General features: G+C 41.5%; 1 protein-coding gene across 2 annotated transcripts; it reads right to left on the bottom strand.

Moving 5' to 3' along the window:
- Positions 1–224: 224 nt before the first annotated feature.
- On the bottom strand, positions 225–19,235 carry MDH1B (malate dehydrogenase 1B). Of its 2 annotated transcripts, XM_089916470.1 has the most exons (8): positions 19,093–19,235; positions 16,480–16,976; positions 13,134–13,275; positions 11,628–11,791; positions 8,202–8,341; positions 7,848–7,899; positions 2,884–2,964; positions 225–741 (listed from the first exon to the last, which is right to left on the bottom strand). In XM_089916470.1, exons 1-8 carry the CDS (start codon positions 19,209–19,211, stop codon positions 662–664), a joined length of 1,275 nt encoding a protein of 424 aa, XP_089772596.1. In that variant the 5' UTR covers positions 19,212–19,235; the 3' UTR covers positions 225–661. The 2 variants fall into 2 exon arrangements, with proteins under 2 accessions (XP_089772596.1, XP_089772597.1); XM_089916471.1 differs by lacking the exon at positions 2,884–2,964.
- Positions 19,236–19,503: the final 268 nt, after the last annotated feature.

Genomic DNA, 19,503 nt, shown 5'->3' with positions numbered 1-19,503 from the left:
AAACGGGTGTCTAGCCAAACGGCTCAGTGTAGCATCTTTCTACCAACTTCCCTGTGAAACCTTGCTCCCCACAAGATAAATCACTGGCAATGTTTCAGTGTTTGCCAGCTCCCTCCTGTACACAGAGTTTTAAGTAAAGAAGTAGTAAAGATGGAAACAGACTAGATTATTATTATCTTCTAGATATACAGGTCGTATAGGCAGATTTAGAAAATATATAAGCCTATATACAAATATATACAAGATACATATATGTATGCATGTATAAAAATTCCCAGGTTTTCCCTGTTAAAGAGAATTCTAACTTGGACTTGTCAGGGTCTTCCTTTCACCCACATTCTGAGGAGGATCCTGACTTGCCATGTCAGCTATTTTGAGCTTTGTAATGAAGGATTGAGAAGAAAAGGTGAGAAGGATGAGACATAGAGGCTGGAGCTGAACTTATTGGGGAGAGTTTGAGGTGAGTATGACATGGAAGCAATTTCAGCATTAAAAAAAATTTGCTTCCATCTTTTATCCCTCCTTCAAAGTGTTTATGAATAAAAGAAACAGAGTTATTTCAAAATTACTTCGGTTTCTGGACTGTGTTCTCTGACCACAGGGTCATTCTCTAAGACTGGACGATGTGTGTCATGACCATTAGCACCACGCAGATTGCTTATCACTTGACAGACTTACCATCTGACAAAATTAGATCTTTTTCATCATCTGGCATTAGATCAGAAAACAAATCTTTATATTCTGAAACTAATATTAGATAAAACATGGTGGTTTAGAATATAACTAACAGCCCATGAGATGTTCTTTGTGAGTGCTTTTCAAACTTTGTTGACCAAAACCCAGTGTAAAAAAAAAAATACATTTTACGTTCCAGTCCAGTACCTTCACTTGTGTGCATATAATGAAACAAAAAGTTAAATGAACGAGATACTCACCCTTTTCTAATCTATTCTTATCCTTCTCTTATCTTTTCTAATACTTATCTTTTTATTTCTATCCTATTCTCATTCATTGGAAAAAAAATCTGCTCTCCTTACTTACCCTTTTAGCATCAATTTTATTCTAGTTCAAGGAAAAACGCCAGTTATTAAATCCATTTCATGACCCACTAAATTTTTTTCACAACTCACCTAACCCACAATATGGAAAGCACTGTATCTCGTTACATTTGATTCCAATGCTCATTGAATAAACAGCCCTCACGACAACCTGAAATCAACCCCATTTTCTTCACTTAATTACCACTAAAGTTCTTTAAGATTATGAATTCGTTAAGCCTAAGAGCCTTAAAATTTGAATGACCAACTTAAATCGCTCTGTTGCAAAGACTTGGGAATACATACTCGACAATCTGGCTTTTCTTCCTCCATCCTGGGAAGCTGCCGGTCATTCCCTTCATGAGAGACGATATAGCTTTTTCTCAGTTCTCTCACGGGGGCCATAGTGCCCTCCCTCCTTCCCATGAGTGTTGCTTATCACCAGCTGGGCCGACTAGAATAATGGTGCTGCCACCCAGGTACCCAGATACACTGTCTGACTGGGCCTCTTAAAGATATGTATTCTGGCTGGAACTGAATTCACCACGCTCCTCTGGATAGTGATTTGGGCTGCTTGAGCATCTTCCGGAGGGTCAGTGATGAAGCTAGATTAGCTCTCTAAGCGTGCCCCCATCGATTTCATGTTTTGTCCAGACACCAGCTATGTTGCTGAGCCAACTATTCAGCCAAACAACGGATGGACTCTACCTACCTTTTCCAGCTTTCTTCATCCTTTTTGGATTCCCTACTCTAGCACAGCTGCCCTACTTATCATCTTCTGAATATAATTTGATGCTGCCTCTGGTTCACACTTCTGGCCATGCCTTGATCCCCTGAAATGCCTGCTTTGCCCCTGTTTTTCCTTCTGGTGGGACACCTTTCACAACCTCTTCCCTACCTGCCCCTCTACTTGCACACCTCCTCTTCACCAAATTACATGAGTAATTCCTACTCCTCCTAGACTCAGCTTCCATTTCATCTCTTCCCGAAAGCCTTTCCTAATACTCTTTATGTCAGGAGACCCCCTATGTGGTCCCACTATACCCTCTATCATAACACTTACCTCTCCATAAGGTAGTTTTCGCTTTGCTTTGCAGTCACCCACGCTAGATGGTGAGCACTTTGAGGGCAAGGACAACGTTCAATGTATGTTTATGTCCCTAGCACCTCTCACAGTTTCTTCTTTCAATGGTGGTAAAAACATATAACATGAAATCTACCTTCTTCACAAAATTTTACATCTACAGTACAAAACTGTTAACCATAGGCACATCATTGTACAGCAGATCTCTAGAATTTTTTCATCTTGTGTGACTGAACCAGCACAGCTTCTGAATAAATAAATACATGCTATTGGATTATTTTTAGCCATCTTAAGTCTCAACTAGATTTCTAGATATTATTAAAGTTTTCCCTTCATACATCACAAGGATCTTTTCTTTCCTCGTGAGTTTCTAGATTATATACTTTCTTTCCTTGTGTACTACCTTGCCCTGTTTCATCAAGCTTTTTAATTTATTGTGTGTCTTCGCATTTACTTTCTCATATTCTCATGGCTCCTTTCCCCCAGATGTGATTGTGTGGCCACAACTCCCTTACTGTGGGTCCCGGTGTCTCTCACAGTGACCAGCATCTAGAAGGTGCTCAGTGAATGTCTGGTACCATCCTTCAAAGATTTCAATAGATTTTTAACAATGATTTTTCTTTTTTGAATATAGGATAAAGGTGATGAAAGACTTAACTCTCATTTTTTATGGCTAATAAATGATCAAACTCCTTTCTTTGAAATTTAGTATTAAGCCTTGGATACAAAGGGTACTTTTTTTTTTTCAAGTGATATACCTACCATCTGAGACTTTGCAATGCTCCCGGTTGTCATTTGTGGTAGGTAAGGTGGTCTTTTCATCTTCTTTGGCTAAGTCGGTTTCTAAAAGTCAGGAAATTAAATTAATTGAAAAGATTAAACAAACCTCATACATGAATCATCTCATTGATATGGTAATAAGCAGAGATCTCCAAACTCTACAAAGTTCTGATTATTTTCAATGCTCTGAGCTTGGAATCTCTGGAACAGTGTTTTGGGCGAGGTCCAATGGTGACAGAGTTAAGATCAATGAATGAATATATATATATATATATGCATGCCTTGACTTTTGTTAATAAAACACAGCGTAAAATCAGGTCATTTTCTTTCACAAAACCATCTGCAGTGCAAGTGTTATGGGAAATTTAGGACTACCTACCAGTCAATGGAGTCAAGTTTAGAGTGACTGCCTTAAAGCTCATTATCATAAGAGGAGTTTGCAACTCTAGTCTGCTAGGCAGGAGGAGAGGGCCTTAAATTCTGGGAATAACTCGAGGTAAAACCAACTGGTCATTGGACTTCTGTGCCCACCCGCTCCACCTCCATGCTGCCTTGGGGCTTTGTTTGGTTTGGCCCACGCCTGGTGACTTGACCACCAGCCACAACCGGCTCTCAATTCCCAAACCCCACGCTCTGCCCTTCCTCCCACTGCTGGTGCTGTGACCTCACTAAAGCCTCTTGCGTCTGACCAAGGGCAGTCCTCTGTCCCCTGCCAGCTTCTTTTCAGTTAATCCATTCTGAGAGACAGCAACTGCTTTAATTGGTTGTCATCTGCGCCATACTGATTGTTAAATATTTTCAATATCACCCCTGCCTGGGGCTTTTAAATTTTATTTCTATTTATTACGTCCTTCCTTGTCCAGTGGAGACCCCTGTAGTCCATCACTTCATCGGCTTCCTTGAAATTGTCCTCATCTTCACTGCCTCACCTGCTTCCTTCCCAGATGCTAAGTAAAGTAACAAAACCGTACTCATTTTCCATTCCCATATTCAGAGCCAATGAGCAAATCACCTCAGCACTCATTTAGGGCACCAGTAAAACAAGGACACAAAAAAATATGAGAACAATAAAAACTTTGGGAAAAAAATTTGATATTCCAAATGAAGTCATCATGGAAATACTCAGAATTTTGTTGGAATACTGTACAGTGTTAGTTTTATTCTAATTGCATTTATTCTAATTGCAGGGGTGGCAGTACTCTCTAATATTTCAGGGCTTACTACAGATCATACATCTAGGTTTCCTCTCCTGCATCCAGGCAGCCGAGCACCTTTGCAGGGAATCACGCAACTGTACATTGGAGTTACTACAAATTTCACGGTCTCTAAATTCCACTGAGCCTTCAGCTCTGAAAAAAAAAATCTGGCTTTTTCCATTTTTCTTTCCTTTCCTCTTAACAAATTATTTCAAATCTTCACCTCTTCCCTTATAACTCTAGCCCTTCCCCTAGTTTTTAATCTTTGGGACCTGGCCTTGCTGCCCATTTTGTTCTGAATCCCCCCATCCGACATAATTCCCTGCATCCCATCCATCACCGCTTCCCTTCTCTTAGGTCTCAGCAGCAGAGACGCTTCCTGTGTGAAGCTGACCCTGTGCTCTGAAGCTTGTTTTCTACTGCTGTCTTAATGATCTTTCTCCTCCCGCCCCTCCATCTCACCCTCTCACTCTCCAATGGTAGTTAAACGTTAACACCCATCCATCCAGATATCTATCTCTCCACTTATTTATATTTTTGAATGTGTCAAACATGCACCTGGAATGAAATTCAAAAGCCACGAGAGACCATGCAGTGAAGAAGTCTTCCTTCCCCAGCCACTCAGGCCCTTCCCCACAGGATCACCATGGTTACCAGCTTCTTCTAAAAAACCAGCACCTAGTTGCCGATGACTGCGCAGCCTCATCTCCAGCCCAAATCTCTCTGCTGGCTTCCAGAGATATGTGTCCCTCACCCACTGGACATAAATTCCTCTTGAAAATCTGCTCCTTCTATATTCCTTACCTTGCCCACAGCTTCCCAATCATTTTCATGACTTAGCACACACAGCAAATGTCAAGGACAATAGAGGTAACCAGCCTGGGGACTCCAGCTGCCCCATACTCAGTCTGTGGAGCTAAGGGGACCATTAGCTCCACACCCCCAACCCATTTGTGGCTGATGGTTTGGGAACTGCTGTCTTAGGGAATGACACCACCATATGTCGAGATGCCAAAAACATTGGGACATTCTTGACCCTCCGGAGCTCTCTCTTAGCCTCTATCTCAGATTGGTCAAGTTCTGTCAACTTCATATCTTCAAATCTAGCCCCTTCTCTACATCTTCATGGCCACTTCTTGGTTAGGGCCCTCATCATTTCTCTACCTGCAAAAAGATTGGTCTTACTACTTTTGCTCTCTCCCATCCAATTCATTCTTCTCATTAAGAACAGAATGATCATTTCAAAATTTGAACTTGCTCCTGTCCCTCCCCTGCCTAAAATCCTTCACTGGTTTTAACAAGATAAGTAACCTCTCCACCTCCTGACATTTCTCACTTCAAATTTTATTTTCCAGATAAAATGAATTGGCGGTTCACAGAAAGTTCTGCCTTATGTCTTTACCTTTGGACACCTTGTTGCTCCCTCTGAATGAACCAACCCTCCCATTTATCCCCACCTTAGCTAATGTCTTCCTTCCTCTCATGACTTGGTTTAGATGTCACCTCCTTCAGAAAGCCCTTCTATTGTGTGAAAATCCTGATGGGGGCCCTTCTCATTGTTCTCAGCACCCAGCATGTTCCTCAGGCCCGCAGCACTAAGCACCCCAGCTCCACAGGGCGCTGGGGTCCTCCCCTCCCACTCTGGTCTCACTTCTGCCTTCCTCAGTCCACAAAATTTCTCTAATCAAAGTCACAAATGACCTCTGTGTCCTACATCCATTGGGTACGTTTCAGGCCTCATTTTACTTGACCCCCTCGTAGCATCTGACAGTGTAGACCAGCCCTCATTCCTGAAACACTCTCTGCCTTTAGGTCTTCCATGGTGTCAGATTTCAGGGGCTGTCCTGACTGATCACCCCTTTTTCACAGTCCTCTGTCAGCTGTTCCTGTTCTACTTAACCATTAAAGGCTAAGTTCCTCCAGGCACCCCTGCTCTCTCCAATCTCCATCATGCTCATGGCCTCATTCCTATTTATAGGCAACAACTCCCAATTTGATTAACTGCAGTCCAGATCTTGCTGAGCTCCAGAAAGTATGCAGTTCTCTATGTAATGTATCCATTTGAGATATCCTGTAGGTATTTCAGAATCAAAATGTAAGAAACTAAAATAATCCTTCCTCTACTCTGGCAGTGCACTCGTCCTCTGCCACCCAACAGACACACGCATAGGCAAACACACACACACACTCTCTCTCTCTGTCTTTCTCAGATAATTTCCTCTACTATTATTTCCCATATTGGTAAACCCACCCCATTGCTCAAGCAAACGAAGTCTGAGTCCTCTGACATTCCCCAGAGCCAGTCCGTCATCAAGTCTTTGACAATTCCACCTCCTAAATATCTCTCAAAATTCTACAGCCTCCAGCCTCAGCTGTAATCACCGTTTCCTTGTGTCACTCTGCTACCCTCCTGATACTGGTCTGTCTGCAAACAGTCTAGCCTTGTTCCAATTTATTTTCCAAACTAATCACAACCCGATTGGGTCATTCTCCATCCAGAAGCCTCTGCACCTCTCATCTACCCTTCATGTCTCTCTCAGCTTCATCTCATTAGGCTTTGGCCACACAAACTATTTTTGGTGGTTTTTCAAACAAGGTGACATGATTTCCTGCCTCAAGGTCTTTGCTCACATCCCCAGGTATAAGCTCTCATAGCAGAGCACCCTGTACTTCTCGTGCCTAAGACTCACCACAGCTGCAGACATTTGTGTAAATTACGATCCCCTGATGGACTGTAGGTTTCAAAAGGCAAGAACAGGTCTATCTTCACCACCCCCATATTTCTAGCTCTTAGCACTGGCTTACAGTTGACACTCCATAAACACCGGTACGTGGAAGGGATGATGGGCTCTCAAAAGGCACTTGAGTGCCTTTCTGTAAGTGAATTAATTTATTTATGTTTGTATTTTCATATTTCAGATGAGATTTTCTTTAAGACAAAAGAAAGAAAGATGAGACCACTTCCTTGTAAGTTTACAATTAGAGAAAATACCAATAGGAAAAACAAGCTTATTGAAATTTATTTTTTTAAAGTTACCTAAAAGTAACTGTAGTGTTGTGGGTTGTATTGTGTCCCCCCCAAAAATGTTGAAGTCCTGCTCCCTGGTCTCAGTAAATGTGACCTTACTTGAAATTAGTTTTAGCAGATATAATCAAGTTAGGATGGGGTCAGACTGGATTAAGGTGGGCCCCCAAAGCAATTACTGGTGTTCTTGTAAAGAGAGAGAGATTTGGCAACATAGACACACCCAGAGGGAAGACAGACTTGTGAGGACCGTGGCTGAGACTGGAATGAAGCAGCTACAGGCCAAGAATGCCAATCACTGCCACCAGAAGCTAGAAGAGGCACGGAAGGGATTCTTCCCTAGAGCCTTCTGAGGGAACATGGCCTTGCTGACACATTGATTTAGGTCTTCTGGTCTCCAGGACTAGGAGACAATAAATTTCTGTTGTTTTAACCCACCCAGTTTGTGGTAATTTGTTATGGCAGCCCTAGGAAACTAATACATATGGTATACATAAACTTTATAAGGCAATAGTGTCTTTAGGATGTGATTTCTTTAGCATTCTTTTAAGAAACTTTATTTCAAAGGACACACTAAACCTGGTAGTTTATTTTGTCAATAAGTTACCTTAAAAGTGATGAAATATGAATTATACTTATTTATATTAAATAGTGATTCCATTTTAACATATATTTTAATACTCTTTTAATAGCAGCCCAGTAAAACATCATATCTAAAAGATTACCTGATTGATACGGCTGAAAATTTATCAACTCTCCAAGTGCAACAAGTTTCTCCTGTGGAAAAATTTTGTAATCAGAGAATTAAATGACCACAATTACTAACGATCATTCTTTAATAGAAAAACACTGATTCTTGACGTTTAAGTAACCAACAACTGTTTTTAACATACTAGAAATTACATAACCAAATGAGGAGTGTTTTTCTGCTGATTTCTTCAAACCTCTATTGCCTCCTTATTGTTCTTAGGAATAAGAGGCAAATCGAACCCACAGAAAATCAGTGTATGCGTTGATCTAGGGGTATCGGTTTCGGGCTATTATTGAAGTCAGTTCCTTCCGAGCTATTCTGACATTACCTGAATTAGATCACTTGTCATTCGGGTCATTATTTGTTCACTTATTTCAATATCTTCGAGATCTGTAAGAACCACCCAAGTTCCATTCTCGAATTTCACAGGCATAGAAAAGACAATCCCTTCAGGAATACCAAACTGGCCTGCAGGGAGCAAACACAAAGCAAAGCAAAACGAAAGCACTCAGATAAATAAACCTTCCTGGTAACACTGTAGATAAGGACAGACATAGTACATGCTTTTTAATGATAATGGTGGATTTAATGATAATGGAGGAATTTCTGCAAATTCCTCCCCAGGGAAGATTGAAACACTTACTAGAGAAGTATTTATTGAGCACCTCTCCAAGTTCTGACAACTTGCCCTTCTGTGTTTCTCTCAGAAGGAAGAACCATTGTTCCATCTTTATCCCTTTTGTCCCTGCTGGGTTCAGATGCCCTGCCTCTGCCTTGGGAACTAATGCAGTCCTTCTCTTCCACCTTGTCTGGATTCCTTTTGTCTGCTTCCTTGGCTTTTCCTTGCCCCCCTAGGTAGCCCCTGAGCCCCAGCACGTGTCCAATCTTGCCTTTGCTCTTCCAGCCTACTACTGCAGTCACAGAGCCAAGGGGCAGGCAGTGGGAAGGGAAAGTCGGTGATCTCACAGTTTCTAGTTCCCAGTTGAAATGTGCTCCAAATAAAAAAAATGGATAATGCTTATCACTAACTGAGCAACCTTCAGATAAAATGCCTCCCGTTTTCTGTGTCTCAATCAAATAAGAAAATTATTCTTGCCATTCTAGTCACCAAAAATGTTGTCAGTATGGAGGTTCCTTAAAAAACAAAAAACAGTTACCATATGATCCTGCAATCCCACTCCTGGGCATATATCTGAAGAAAATTCTAATTTGCAAAGATATATGCACCCCAATATTCACTGTAGCACTATTTACAGTAGCCAAGACATGGAAGCAACCTAAATATCCATTGACAGATGAACAGATAAAGAACATGTATTACTTTTATACAATGGAATATTACTCAGCCATAAAAAGGAATGAAATATTGCCACTTGCAGCAACATGGATGGACCTAGAGATTATCATACTAAGTGAAATAAGACAAAGACAAATACCATATGATATCACTTATATGTGGAATCTGAAAAAAAAAGATACAGATGAACTTATTTATGAAACAGAAATAGACGCACAGACATAGAAAACTCACGGTTACCAAAGGGAAAGGGGGGGCTAAATTAGGAGGATGGGATTAACATATATACTCTAAAATACGTAAAATAAATAACCAACAAGGACCTACTGTATAACACAGGGAACTATACTTAATATTTTGTAATAACCTACAAGGGAAAAGAATCTGAAAAAGAATATATATATATATATAACTGAATCACTGAACTGTACACCTGAAACTAACATGACATTGTCAATCAACTATATTTCAATTAAAAAAAAAATGTTGTCACTAGGGCAAAATATTGAGGAGAGTCAAGAAACCAGGATCTAAAAGACTTTTCCGTAGAGGATGTCCCAGGCCCTCTGTTCACTCTCTATTTGAGAGCCAGCCTTATGAGTGAACAACGGATGAGGGTCTACATATGTGTTACCATTTCAGGGACACAATGATCACTTGCTCTTCACCTCACTTGCCCCCAACACTGAACTGCTTATTGATGAATTCCTACAGAGATTAATTCAACTTTTTTTTGGCTGCACCGCGTGGCTTGCAGGATCTTAGTTCCCTGACCAGGAATCGAACAGTAGAAGCGGGGAATACTAACCACTGGACAGCCAGGGAATTCCCTAATTAAACTTTTACAGATAAAGATGAGGTTTTAGGTGTCTATTTCACTAAAAAGGTAACACAGTGATTTGAACTCACACTTGCAGATGTTCGTGCACATTAACTTTAATTGAACAAGACACATTGAGAGTCTACCCATGAAGGAGCAACAAGTAGACCCAGCCAAAGCCCTGCCCTCAGGGTGGGTGGACTCTAATGCAGAGGGCATATGCAACTAACCACCCCATCCATAAAGGCAGGCTGTGATATGCTCTCTGATAGAGGAACAAATGCTATGTGAGTACAGAGGAGAGGCAGAGATTAATTCTGACTTGGGGGGTTTAGGGAGATTTCCGTGAGCTGCACCATAGTCACTGTAACAATGGGAAGGATCGTGGTTCCATTAATAACATAAAGGATACAAGAGGTGGATCAGACTGGGGAGGATGACAACAGGTTCAGTTTGGTGTGTGTTGGTTTGAAGTGACAGCATGACATCCAGGTGGCAATGTTTGACAAGGTAAGGCTCAGCAGCAAGGCTGAGATGGGAATGGATGGGCTTGTTCAGGGAGAATGTTAAAGCACAAAGGGAAGACATGCTTTAGGTCTTCAGTGCACAGAGCATCAGCTATTCTCTCTTTCCTATTTTTCAATAAATAGTAGAAGTGCTCTGAATAGCTTTTAGCAGATTAAAATACTAAGGATATAAAAATATATCCACAGTATTTGTGGATGGAGAGCAAGCTTTCCACATTCCCGCTGCTGCCTGGTACTCTGAGATCTGGGTCTTGCTGTGCCCTTTGTATCGTGGGTCTGTGTCTTTGCTCCTGCAGCTCCTGTGCCCAGATGTTCTTCCCATACTTGTCTGTCAGGTAAACAACTACTCAAGCTTGCAGGTGAGACTTCCTGAAGTGTCACCTCCTTTATGATGCAGGTCCTGATTCTTCCTGCTGCCTGCTGAAAACTGACCTTGCTTTCGCTTCCTCAGTAGGGATACAGTGAGAAAAACTTAACAGAATTATTTCATTTATGCATGTGGCTCTCCTTTACTCTGCTGTGAGCTTCCTGAAACGCAAAAGCCGGGCCTACTCCCTATGTGTGTTCCCAGTGCATGCACACAAAATACTGTTGCACTGCTGAATGGATAACTGAAGGAATGCAGGCATGAATGAATGATTATGGAATTGTGAAAATCCAGAGAGCTTACAGAGCCTTTAAAGAGGTAGGAGCGGGCTTCCCTGGTGGCGCAGTGGTTGAGAATCTGCCTGCTAATGCAGGGGACACGGGTTCGTGCCCCGGTCTGGGAAGATCCCACAGGCCGCGGAGCAACTAGGCCCGTGAGCCACAACTACTGAGCCTGCGCGTCTGGAGCCTGTGCTCCGCAACAAGAGAGGCCGCGATAGTGAGAGGCCCACGCACCGCGATGAAGAGTGGCCCCCGTTTGCCACAACTAGAGAAAGCCCTCGCACAGAAACGAAGACCCAACACAGCCAAAAGTAAATAAATAAATAAAATTAAAAAGTAACTGTACCATTTAAAAAAAAAAAAAAGAGATAGGAGCCTGTCTAGGTAAGGACACAGAAGTAGGAGCACAAGGCATACATGGAGGTTTTAAAATATCGTAAGATATGAAAAACCCAGATTTACCTTCACTCAGTACCCCTAAAGACACAATCTCCCCAGGGGGTGAGCCATGGTACCAGTATTTCAACGTAGTGGCTATACTGTGTGCAGCTAAGATGCCCCCAAATTGTCTTCCTGTGGCGGTGAACTTTTTAAGACTTTCCACAAATTCTCTGTTTACCCAGTCACTGTAAGGAGAGAAAGAAACAATTTTACAATGGAGGGAATAGGAATGAATAAGAATGTTCCCTGGATCAATGGATCTGAGTACAAGAAATCACCTCCACAAAACAGAAATATGACTTCCTGTGCCCCTTCTTCAAACTTCTTTAATCCCATAAAGAGTCAACTGAAAAGTAATGAAACAGAGCAGAAAGGAGTCCTAAAGTTTCAAACTAAAAACTTGATACCATAAATATGGAAAACAGAAAAGTGGCCAAAGGCTGCAAGAACAATTAATTTCATCACAAAGAATTTATTCTCCATAGAGGCTATCTTGGAACCAGTATTATCCTTCATTTTAAATAAAATAGTATCATGAAATGTTGAATTATTCACATTGAGAACTAAAGAAATAATTAAGTTTTCTAATCTGAAGTTTAAACTCGGGGAACAGTCCAGCTGGACTAGAAAAAGCATGAAACAGCTGCCCTTGCTAAGCCGGCACGATACAGCTCCAGGAGATGCTGCCCGCACCCACACAGCAATGCAAGACAATGAGTCCAGGGACACAATTTCTAGGTGTGGGTAAAGGAAGGGAAGGGAAGAAAGAGGTGATGGAAGGGACATGCTACCACTGGGAAAGTGCTGCAAAGTTTCAAAACTTGTTCCAAAGGCATTCCTCCTCCTTCCTCCTTCCATGCCCTTTTCGTAATGGTGGTGTTGACTGTGACAGGCACAGTTTCTAAGTGCTTTGCCTGTCTTAACCCATTTCATCTTCCCAATGACCCTATAAGACCCGCACTCTGTTACCATTTCCACTTGGCAGATGGAAAAACCAAGGCACAGAGACGTTAAGTAACTTCTCTAAAGTCACACAGCTAATGAGTGGCTGAATGAGAATTCCAACCCAGGTGGCTTGGCTCCAGAGATGGTGTCCCTTACCACGTCTCAATTCTGCCTTTCCTGGAACCCAACACCCAGCATGGCCTGGGCCTGCTCACCATTATAATTCCTTACTCTCGAAGCTTTTTCAACTAATTTCAACTTGGACAGAGGTCTTTACCTTAAATAAGATTCACTTTACATATGTTTGCTTTAGTGATAACATTAATGGCATCTTTGAGCCACTTTAAGGATAATCTGAAATATAAAAATTCAAAATTCCAAAATCAAATAAATTGGGGGTGGGGACAGACTAGTTGAAATTCTGTGGAATTCTCTACATTTCTTCAATAGAAAGCATAAATGAGGATGAGTGTGAACAGTTACTTCTGCACACTGATTTCTAAGATGATTTTTAAATGATTATAATAACATTACACGTTTATTCAATATTGTTAGACTATTTCACTTAAAAAGATACTGTACCTATCAAAAATCAGGCTTAAAACAGGGCGTGAATAGTGAGGAGGTCCCCAAACAGCACTCTCATATCTGTAAACCTTGGCTTTTCTCAGATCGACGTAGTTATTTCCACTAATATTACCCCAAATTATCACATCTTTGATGCCTGTGAAGAAAAGAAATTTAAAAAAATAACGTAATATAAAAAATTGACTGTAGTCTACTTTCTGTTTGTGTGTTTGTTTTACAATTGGTCCTTTTGCTATAAGACAGACTTAAGTTTATGCTCCCTAAAAATGTGCAAACAATGTGGATCATCTCCTTAATCATCAGAGTCTGGCCATTCCTAATAATGCAAGTGGATGATGTGAGCATAGGACTGACTTCAGGGAACACTGAAATGCTCCCTGAAAGAAAGCGCTACTGAAAATTATACCCCCGCTCTGGTCCTAACTTCACCACTCTGCTTGCCATGAAGAGGGTTTTTTATCTGCTTTGATTCTGACAGAGAGTCCCTGATTTTAGACTGGAATAGAAATTTGGGCAAGTCACTTGACTCCCTGGGTGGATTTCATTTCCTGCAGAATGGAGGTGCTGGAATAAGAGGACCCCGAGGAACATCTTAATCAAAGAAGATATATTGAATTAGCTTGTATGTGTGAGGCACTTTTAGGTGGGAGGCTCAGAAGAAAACAAATCAGCCCAAATCCTTGCAATATTCTGGGGGTAGAGGGGAGTGGGTGAGAAAACAACTACTATACAACGTGATACATACTACCAAGAAAAAGAAGAGGATGGGGGTAGAGAGAAATAGGAATTGGTATTTCATATGATTCTAATATATGAAATTCTCTCTAATAATTCTCTCTAATAATTGTGGATTTTCTGGGAATGTATCTGAAGTGAAAATAGAGGATTTTATTGATTTATTTATAAACTTATTTATTTGTTTAAAAACTTAATTCTCTTAAAAGGTCATACCACTTTCTATTACGGTGATTAAATTCTTTCCTGTTCTGTATGAGATAAGATTGCTGTTGGCTTCAAGTAACAGAATATCCTTCTGACCTGGCTTAACTAGAAGGAGTTTACTTTTCTCAGATAACAAGTCGAGGTAGGCAGTGACACAGGGGCTTGTTAAGCAGCTCAAAGATGTTACTCTCTTGGCCTTCCCCTCATGGTCCTAAAATGACTGCAGCAGCTCCAAGTATCACACTCTTACAGAGTTGTGTTCAAAGGCAGGCAGGAGGGAAAAGAATTTTTCTTAAAGCTTTAAGGCCCTTTATAGCTCTAAATGCCTTAAATCAAGCTAGAGAAAATTATAGCAGACATCTGCTTTTTTTTTTTTTTTTTTTTTTTGGTCCTAACATCTCTTCCTCCTTTTTTTCTTTAACAGCATACTGGCCTTTCTTTAAATAGGTACCCTTCCCCAATTTCAGTCCATTTGGTTTGGGTGAAGCTGTCCTTACCTCTCAGGTCTATCGATAGGCATCAGACCTAGATCCCAGATTTCTGGCCACACTGACTTGGAGGAGGGCATGTGGTCCAAGCCCAGTCAATGAGATCTTATTCTGCTACTTTTATACAAAGAATCGAGAGAGAACGCTCTTTTCCTACTGGGGTAGTTAAGCTATGATGCCGGTAGCCGTTTTGCCACTGTTTAGAGAAAGCCTATCCGAGAATCAGAGCAAAGCTGAGGAAAACAGAGCTGAGTGATGAGCCAGGTGAGAGCACAAACCAGGCTTGACTTCATCACTTGAACCCCAGCATCCGGCTATGCCCCAAATAAGAACTACTCCTGCACTCTTCAGTTATTTGGAAAAAAAGCTCTGACTCTGGTCGCTTTGAGTGGACTTTCTGTCACTTGTACAGAAAGAGTTCCAACTAAGCCAATGTACATAGTCTGAGAAACAGGTTTATGTGTGAACTGAACTCAAGGGATATCCTGAAAAGGTCTGCTCCCCTCTTGGCATCTGGAATTCTCCTGGAATAATTCTCCCTGATGGTTTTTCTAGTTCATGTTACTTTGTTTAACTCTGTCTTTGTCGTTGCCAACTTCCTCCTTACTACTCCACTGACAATTCCACTTTAACAGCCGTCCCTCTAACATTTCCCTTTTTTGTCCCAACTTGTCTCCACTTTTCTTTTTTCTGCTGCTCCTGTGCTTATTGGCTTTGAATACAGCAGGGTTTAGAAGTTATGGTACCACCAGACCCACAAGAGAGCAGCTTTCTGGTTGAAAGTGCCTGCCCTGTTTTAAATTTTGTAACACTGCCTCTTCTTGCCACTTTCATCAGTGTATCATAGACCTTTTGTGAGAAATCAGTATCTACACATATACATATAAGGTTGATAACAGAGATAAAATGATTAGGAAATGTTTTCCTACTGAATAATTTTAGTACCCATTTGGCTGAGGTATGCAGTGACCCTGGGGGTAAGACACTAATGATTTGTATGCAAGAATACCAGAAGTTATGGTCCTAGGGCTTTGCCCTAATGTGTTAGGGGCTCACCGAAGTCCCTTATAGCTCTGACTGGGAGCATTCTAGGCTCACATTTCACTGTCTTCCCAATTTTGCTTGATGTCATGTCTTGCACTTCCTGGCATTCTAAATGGACTTCGTTGCACCTGCTCCATCTAAGGGCACAAATAGCTAAAGTCTGTCAAACATGACAAATATTTTTAGATACAGCACTCCCCCTTTAGATACAAAAATCCATTTTCTGATTCTGTCTCATCCTCCTATGATTTTGACCTCTATAAGTACAAAGATTATTAGAAGCAGAAACCGATCAGATAGCATAATCACCTTAACAAGTTTACTATCCTTGCAAATGTTTAGCTTGTGTCGGGCACTCCTCCAAGCACTTTAGAAACATTATCTCTTTAAATCCTTGCATCAATTCTAGGATGTAGGTGCTATTTACATCCTCATTTTACAGGTGAGGAAGCCAGACACAGCAAGGTTAAGTGATTTGCCCCAAGTCACACAGGTGGGAAGTGGGGTGGGGTCACTTTAACAGAGCCCTGAGTATTTTTTTAAAAAACACCGATTACATTGGTTGACGGAAAAAAAAAAAAAAAAAAAGGAATATTAAGTTTCAAATTACTACTTGAAAAATAGAAATCTTATTATTTAAATATTTGTTTCTTAATTTTTAGAATGATGGGAAAAGATCAGCTAGTCACAAAAGCTAGTAGAAAGAAAACGCACAGTAGTGAAGTCACACAGTCAGAAGTTCTTGGCCTCTGCTTCATACTTTCTAGTCCAGATATCCCGACTGATTTTAGAGGGGACAGTGTTCTTCCTAGCTGCTGTGAAATCACGTTGTTTAAAACCAGACATGGAAACAGGAGCTCACTCACATGACGGAGTCGTTTTCAGTTTTCTGGCCAGCGCCGCCTTCGCTTTGCCTTCTACGCCCAAGGCCACAGCGATAATATTGTGGGCGAAGTTTGGGGCGTATCTCATAAGCAAAGACGTTTTGAGATTCACAAAGGTTTTTCCTCCCACAATAATTCTGACGGAATCATGAGCATTTTTCTCAATCAGGGATCCGTAGAGGTGGCACAGAGTAGCCTTGCTTCGGATGCAGTCTTCCAAACTGTACACCTCCTTGTCCACGTGGTCGTCGAGAAAAATGATCACGTGGGCCTGGCGGAAGGCCTCCTCCGCTTGGGTGCAGGCGGACACACTCTGCAGGAAGGGCGACGCCAGGTCCTGAGCCTCCTTCACAAGGCTTGTGAGTTTCTCTTCTGCCTGCTTGTTGTCAAATAGGTTTATGCTAATTTCCATATGCGGTCCAAACACTTCACCACTTGTCAAGATGGGAATTAGGTTGTAGCAGGCAAGAGCCGATGCACTAATAAAAATGCAAAGCCGATTACGAGTGGTTAAATCTTTTGCTCCTTTTCAGGTTTTATTCTTTTTTTTTTTTTTTAAAGTATCAACCATGTATAGAAGTCTTTTTTTTTTTTAAATAAATTTATTTATTTTCGGCTGTGTTGGGTCTTCATTGCTGTGCGCGGGCTTTCTCTAGTTGCGGCGAGCGGGGGCTCCTCTTCGTTGTGGTGTGCGGGCTTCTCATTGCAGTGGCTTCTCTTGTTGCAGAGCACGGGCTCTAGGCGACCGGGCTTCAGAAGTTGTGGCTCACGGGCTCTAGAGCGCAGGCTCAGTAGTTGTGGCGCACGGGCTTAGTTGCCCCGCGGCATGTGGGATCTCCCCGGACCAGGGCTTGAACCCGTGTCCCCTGCACTGGCAGGCGGATTCTTAACCACTGCGCCACCAGGGAAGTCCCCAGGCTTTATTCTTAATAGATATTCTTCTGCACGTGCATTAATAGGGTGATTTAATATATTAAATTGGCATACACAGCGGCACAGACATTTTTAAGGCTAGAAATCAAAAGTAGAACAAAATAATTCTCACTGCTAACTTCTTGCTTTGGCCATCTGAAAACAATACCAAAGTAAGAAATGTACCTGTTTATAAGGCTTTTCAAATTAAATGGAATAGGCAGAAAGCAAAATTTAAAAGAACTGTGTCATATTACTGTATATTACTGTAATTACGTGTTACTGTAATTACGTGTTTATATTCTTTTTAAAAAAAGATAAGGAAATCAGTTTCATTTAACCATAACTCTTTTCTATTTTGTACCCTTATCTGCAAAGTAATGACATCTTTTAGAAAGGCCTATTTTTCCAAATCCTTATAAAGAAGCCTAGGATCAACACAGGCGAGGTATCATGTATCTGCGCCCACAATTCAGCTAGTATTTGAGTACTCCATAGCTTGGCTGATAACTGAGAGCCCTAATGACCCCTGAGGGGGAGTTTAGAAATGCATCCGGGCATTTTTTCACAGTGGGTTTGGAGAGAGGCGCAGTGGTGTTTTCAAGAGCATCTGTACCATTTTAATCCTTTAAAAATATCTAGGGGCTTCCCTGGTGGTCCAGTGGTTAGGACTCTGTGCTCCCAATGCAGGGGGCCCTGGTTCGATCCCCGGTCGGGGAGCTGGGTCCCGCAGGCCACAAGGAGGAGCCCGCATGCCGCAAATAAAGATCCCGCGTGCTGCAGCTAAGACCCAGCGCAGCCAAATAAATATTAAAGAAATTCTAAAGCAGATGTAATATTGTTAAATCTGGGTGTAAAGTTCATGTATGGTTATTACATCATTCTCAGTTCTTTTCTGCATTTGAAATCTTTCATAATAACAAATAATTTTTCAGATGAGCCTGTATATTAGGATACACACATAGATAGTAAGAAGGGCAGTGTGAGAGACAGATTGAGAGGTGGGGAAAGGAAAGGGGGAGGGAGAGATAGAACAAGATGGACAGCAAAAGGACAAAGAGAGAGACAGAGCACAGAGATAGAGAGAAAAAGCAATGACAAACATCGAATGTGTCCACCCACCACTGAGAGCAAGAGTGACGAGAAAAAGTGAGAAGGGGTAAGAGTGAGGGGGGTGAGGTTCCAGAGAATGAGTGCCACATGGAAGAGCTAAGGATGAGGACAACTCTAGCAAGTGGGAAAGAGGAAGGGGGCAACAGTCAGGAAGATGGGGGAGGGAAGGAAGGAAACAAGGGAGAGGGAAGGAAGGACAGTGAGGCGACGAGCAGGATCGTATGAGCAGCACACAGCATGAGACACACAGAATGAGGGCAGGAGAGCTGGAGACAGTCATGCAAAGTAAATACCTTTGCTATAAAGTTGCTCTTAGATTTAGTATGTATGTGTATTATATGCATATTACATACACATTGAATCTATATATAGTCTAAAACTCATACATGGGGCTACACTAGGGGATATATAGGCATATACGTATATTCCATATCTATAATATTCGTATACATACATACAAATCTCACACTTGACACTCAGATATTCTTCCATCATGTAACTAATCCTACATCATCGTCCTTCTAAACATAAAAAGCCGACCTCACGAATCCTGGGATTTGACGGTCCCACCTGGTGATCCAGACCTGCAAGGGGTTGATGAGACCTTTCAGGGCTTCTTTCTCCAGCTCTTTTTCTATGTGTGCCCCCAGGTTCTCTTGAGCAGCTGTCTTCATCAGCTCAGTGGTCATGCTAGAGGTGACACCATAGTAAAGCTAAATATTGGGAAAGAAAAAATCAACACCAGAATAGCTGACAATGGCTATAATGGAAAGTTCTTGTTTAAAGCCCAAATAGAGTAAAAAGAGAGCTGAGAGAATACCTTAGAAAGCAAGACGTTGGAAAAATATAATAATAGGAGAGAACAATAATGTTTTAGACAGATAAATCAACTGAATTTGTATACCTGGGCATGTTCTAGGAACTCGTTATATCCTCCCAAAAGCAAACCCTTTCCTCCACGATCCAACAGCTCTCTCCAGA

The sequence above is a fragment of the Delphinapterus leucas genome, chromosome 8 (genome assembly GCF_059928025.1).
Source record: "Delphinapterus leucas isolate spDelLeu-1000000601 "Yukka" chromosome 8, BTC_Dleu_Yukka2, whole genome shotgun sequence".
NCBI lineage: Eukaryota > Metazoa > Chordata > Mammalia > Artiodactyla > Monodontidae > Delphinapterus > Delphinapterus leucas.
This window is presented reverse-complemented; position numbering and strand designations above follow the sequence as displayed.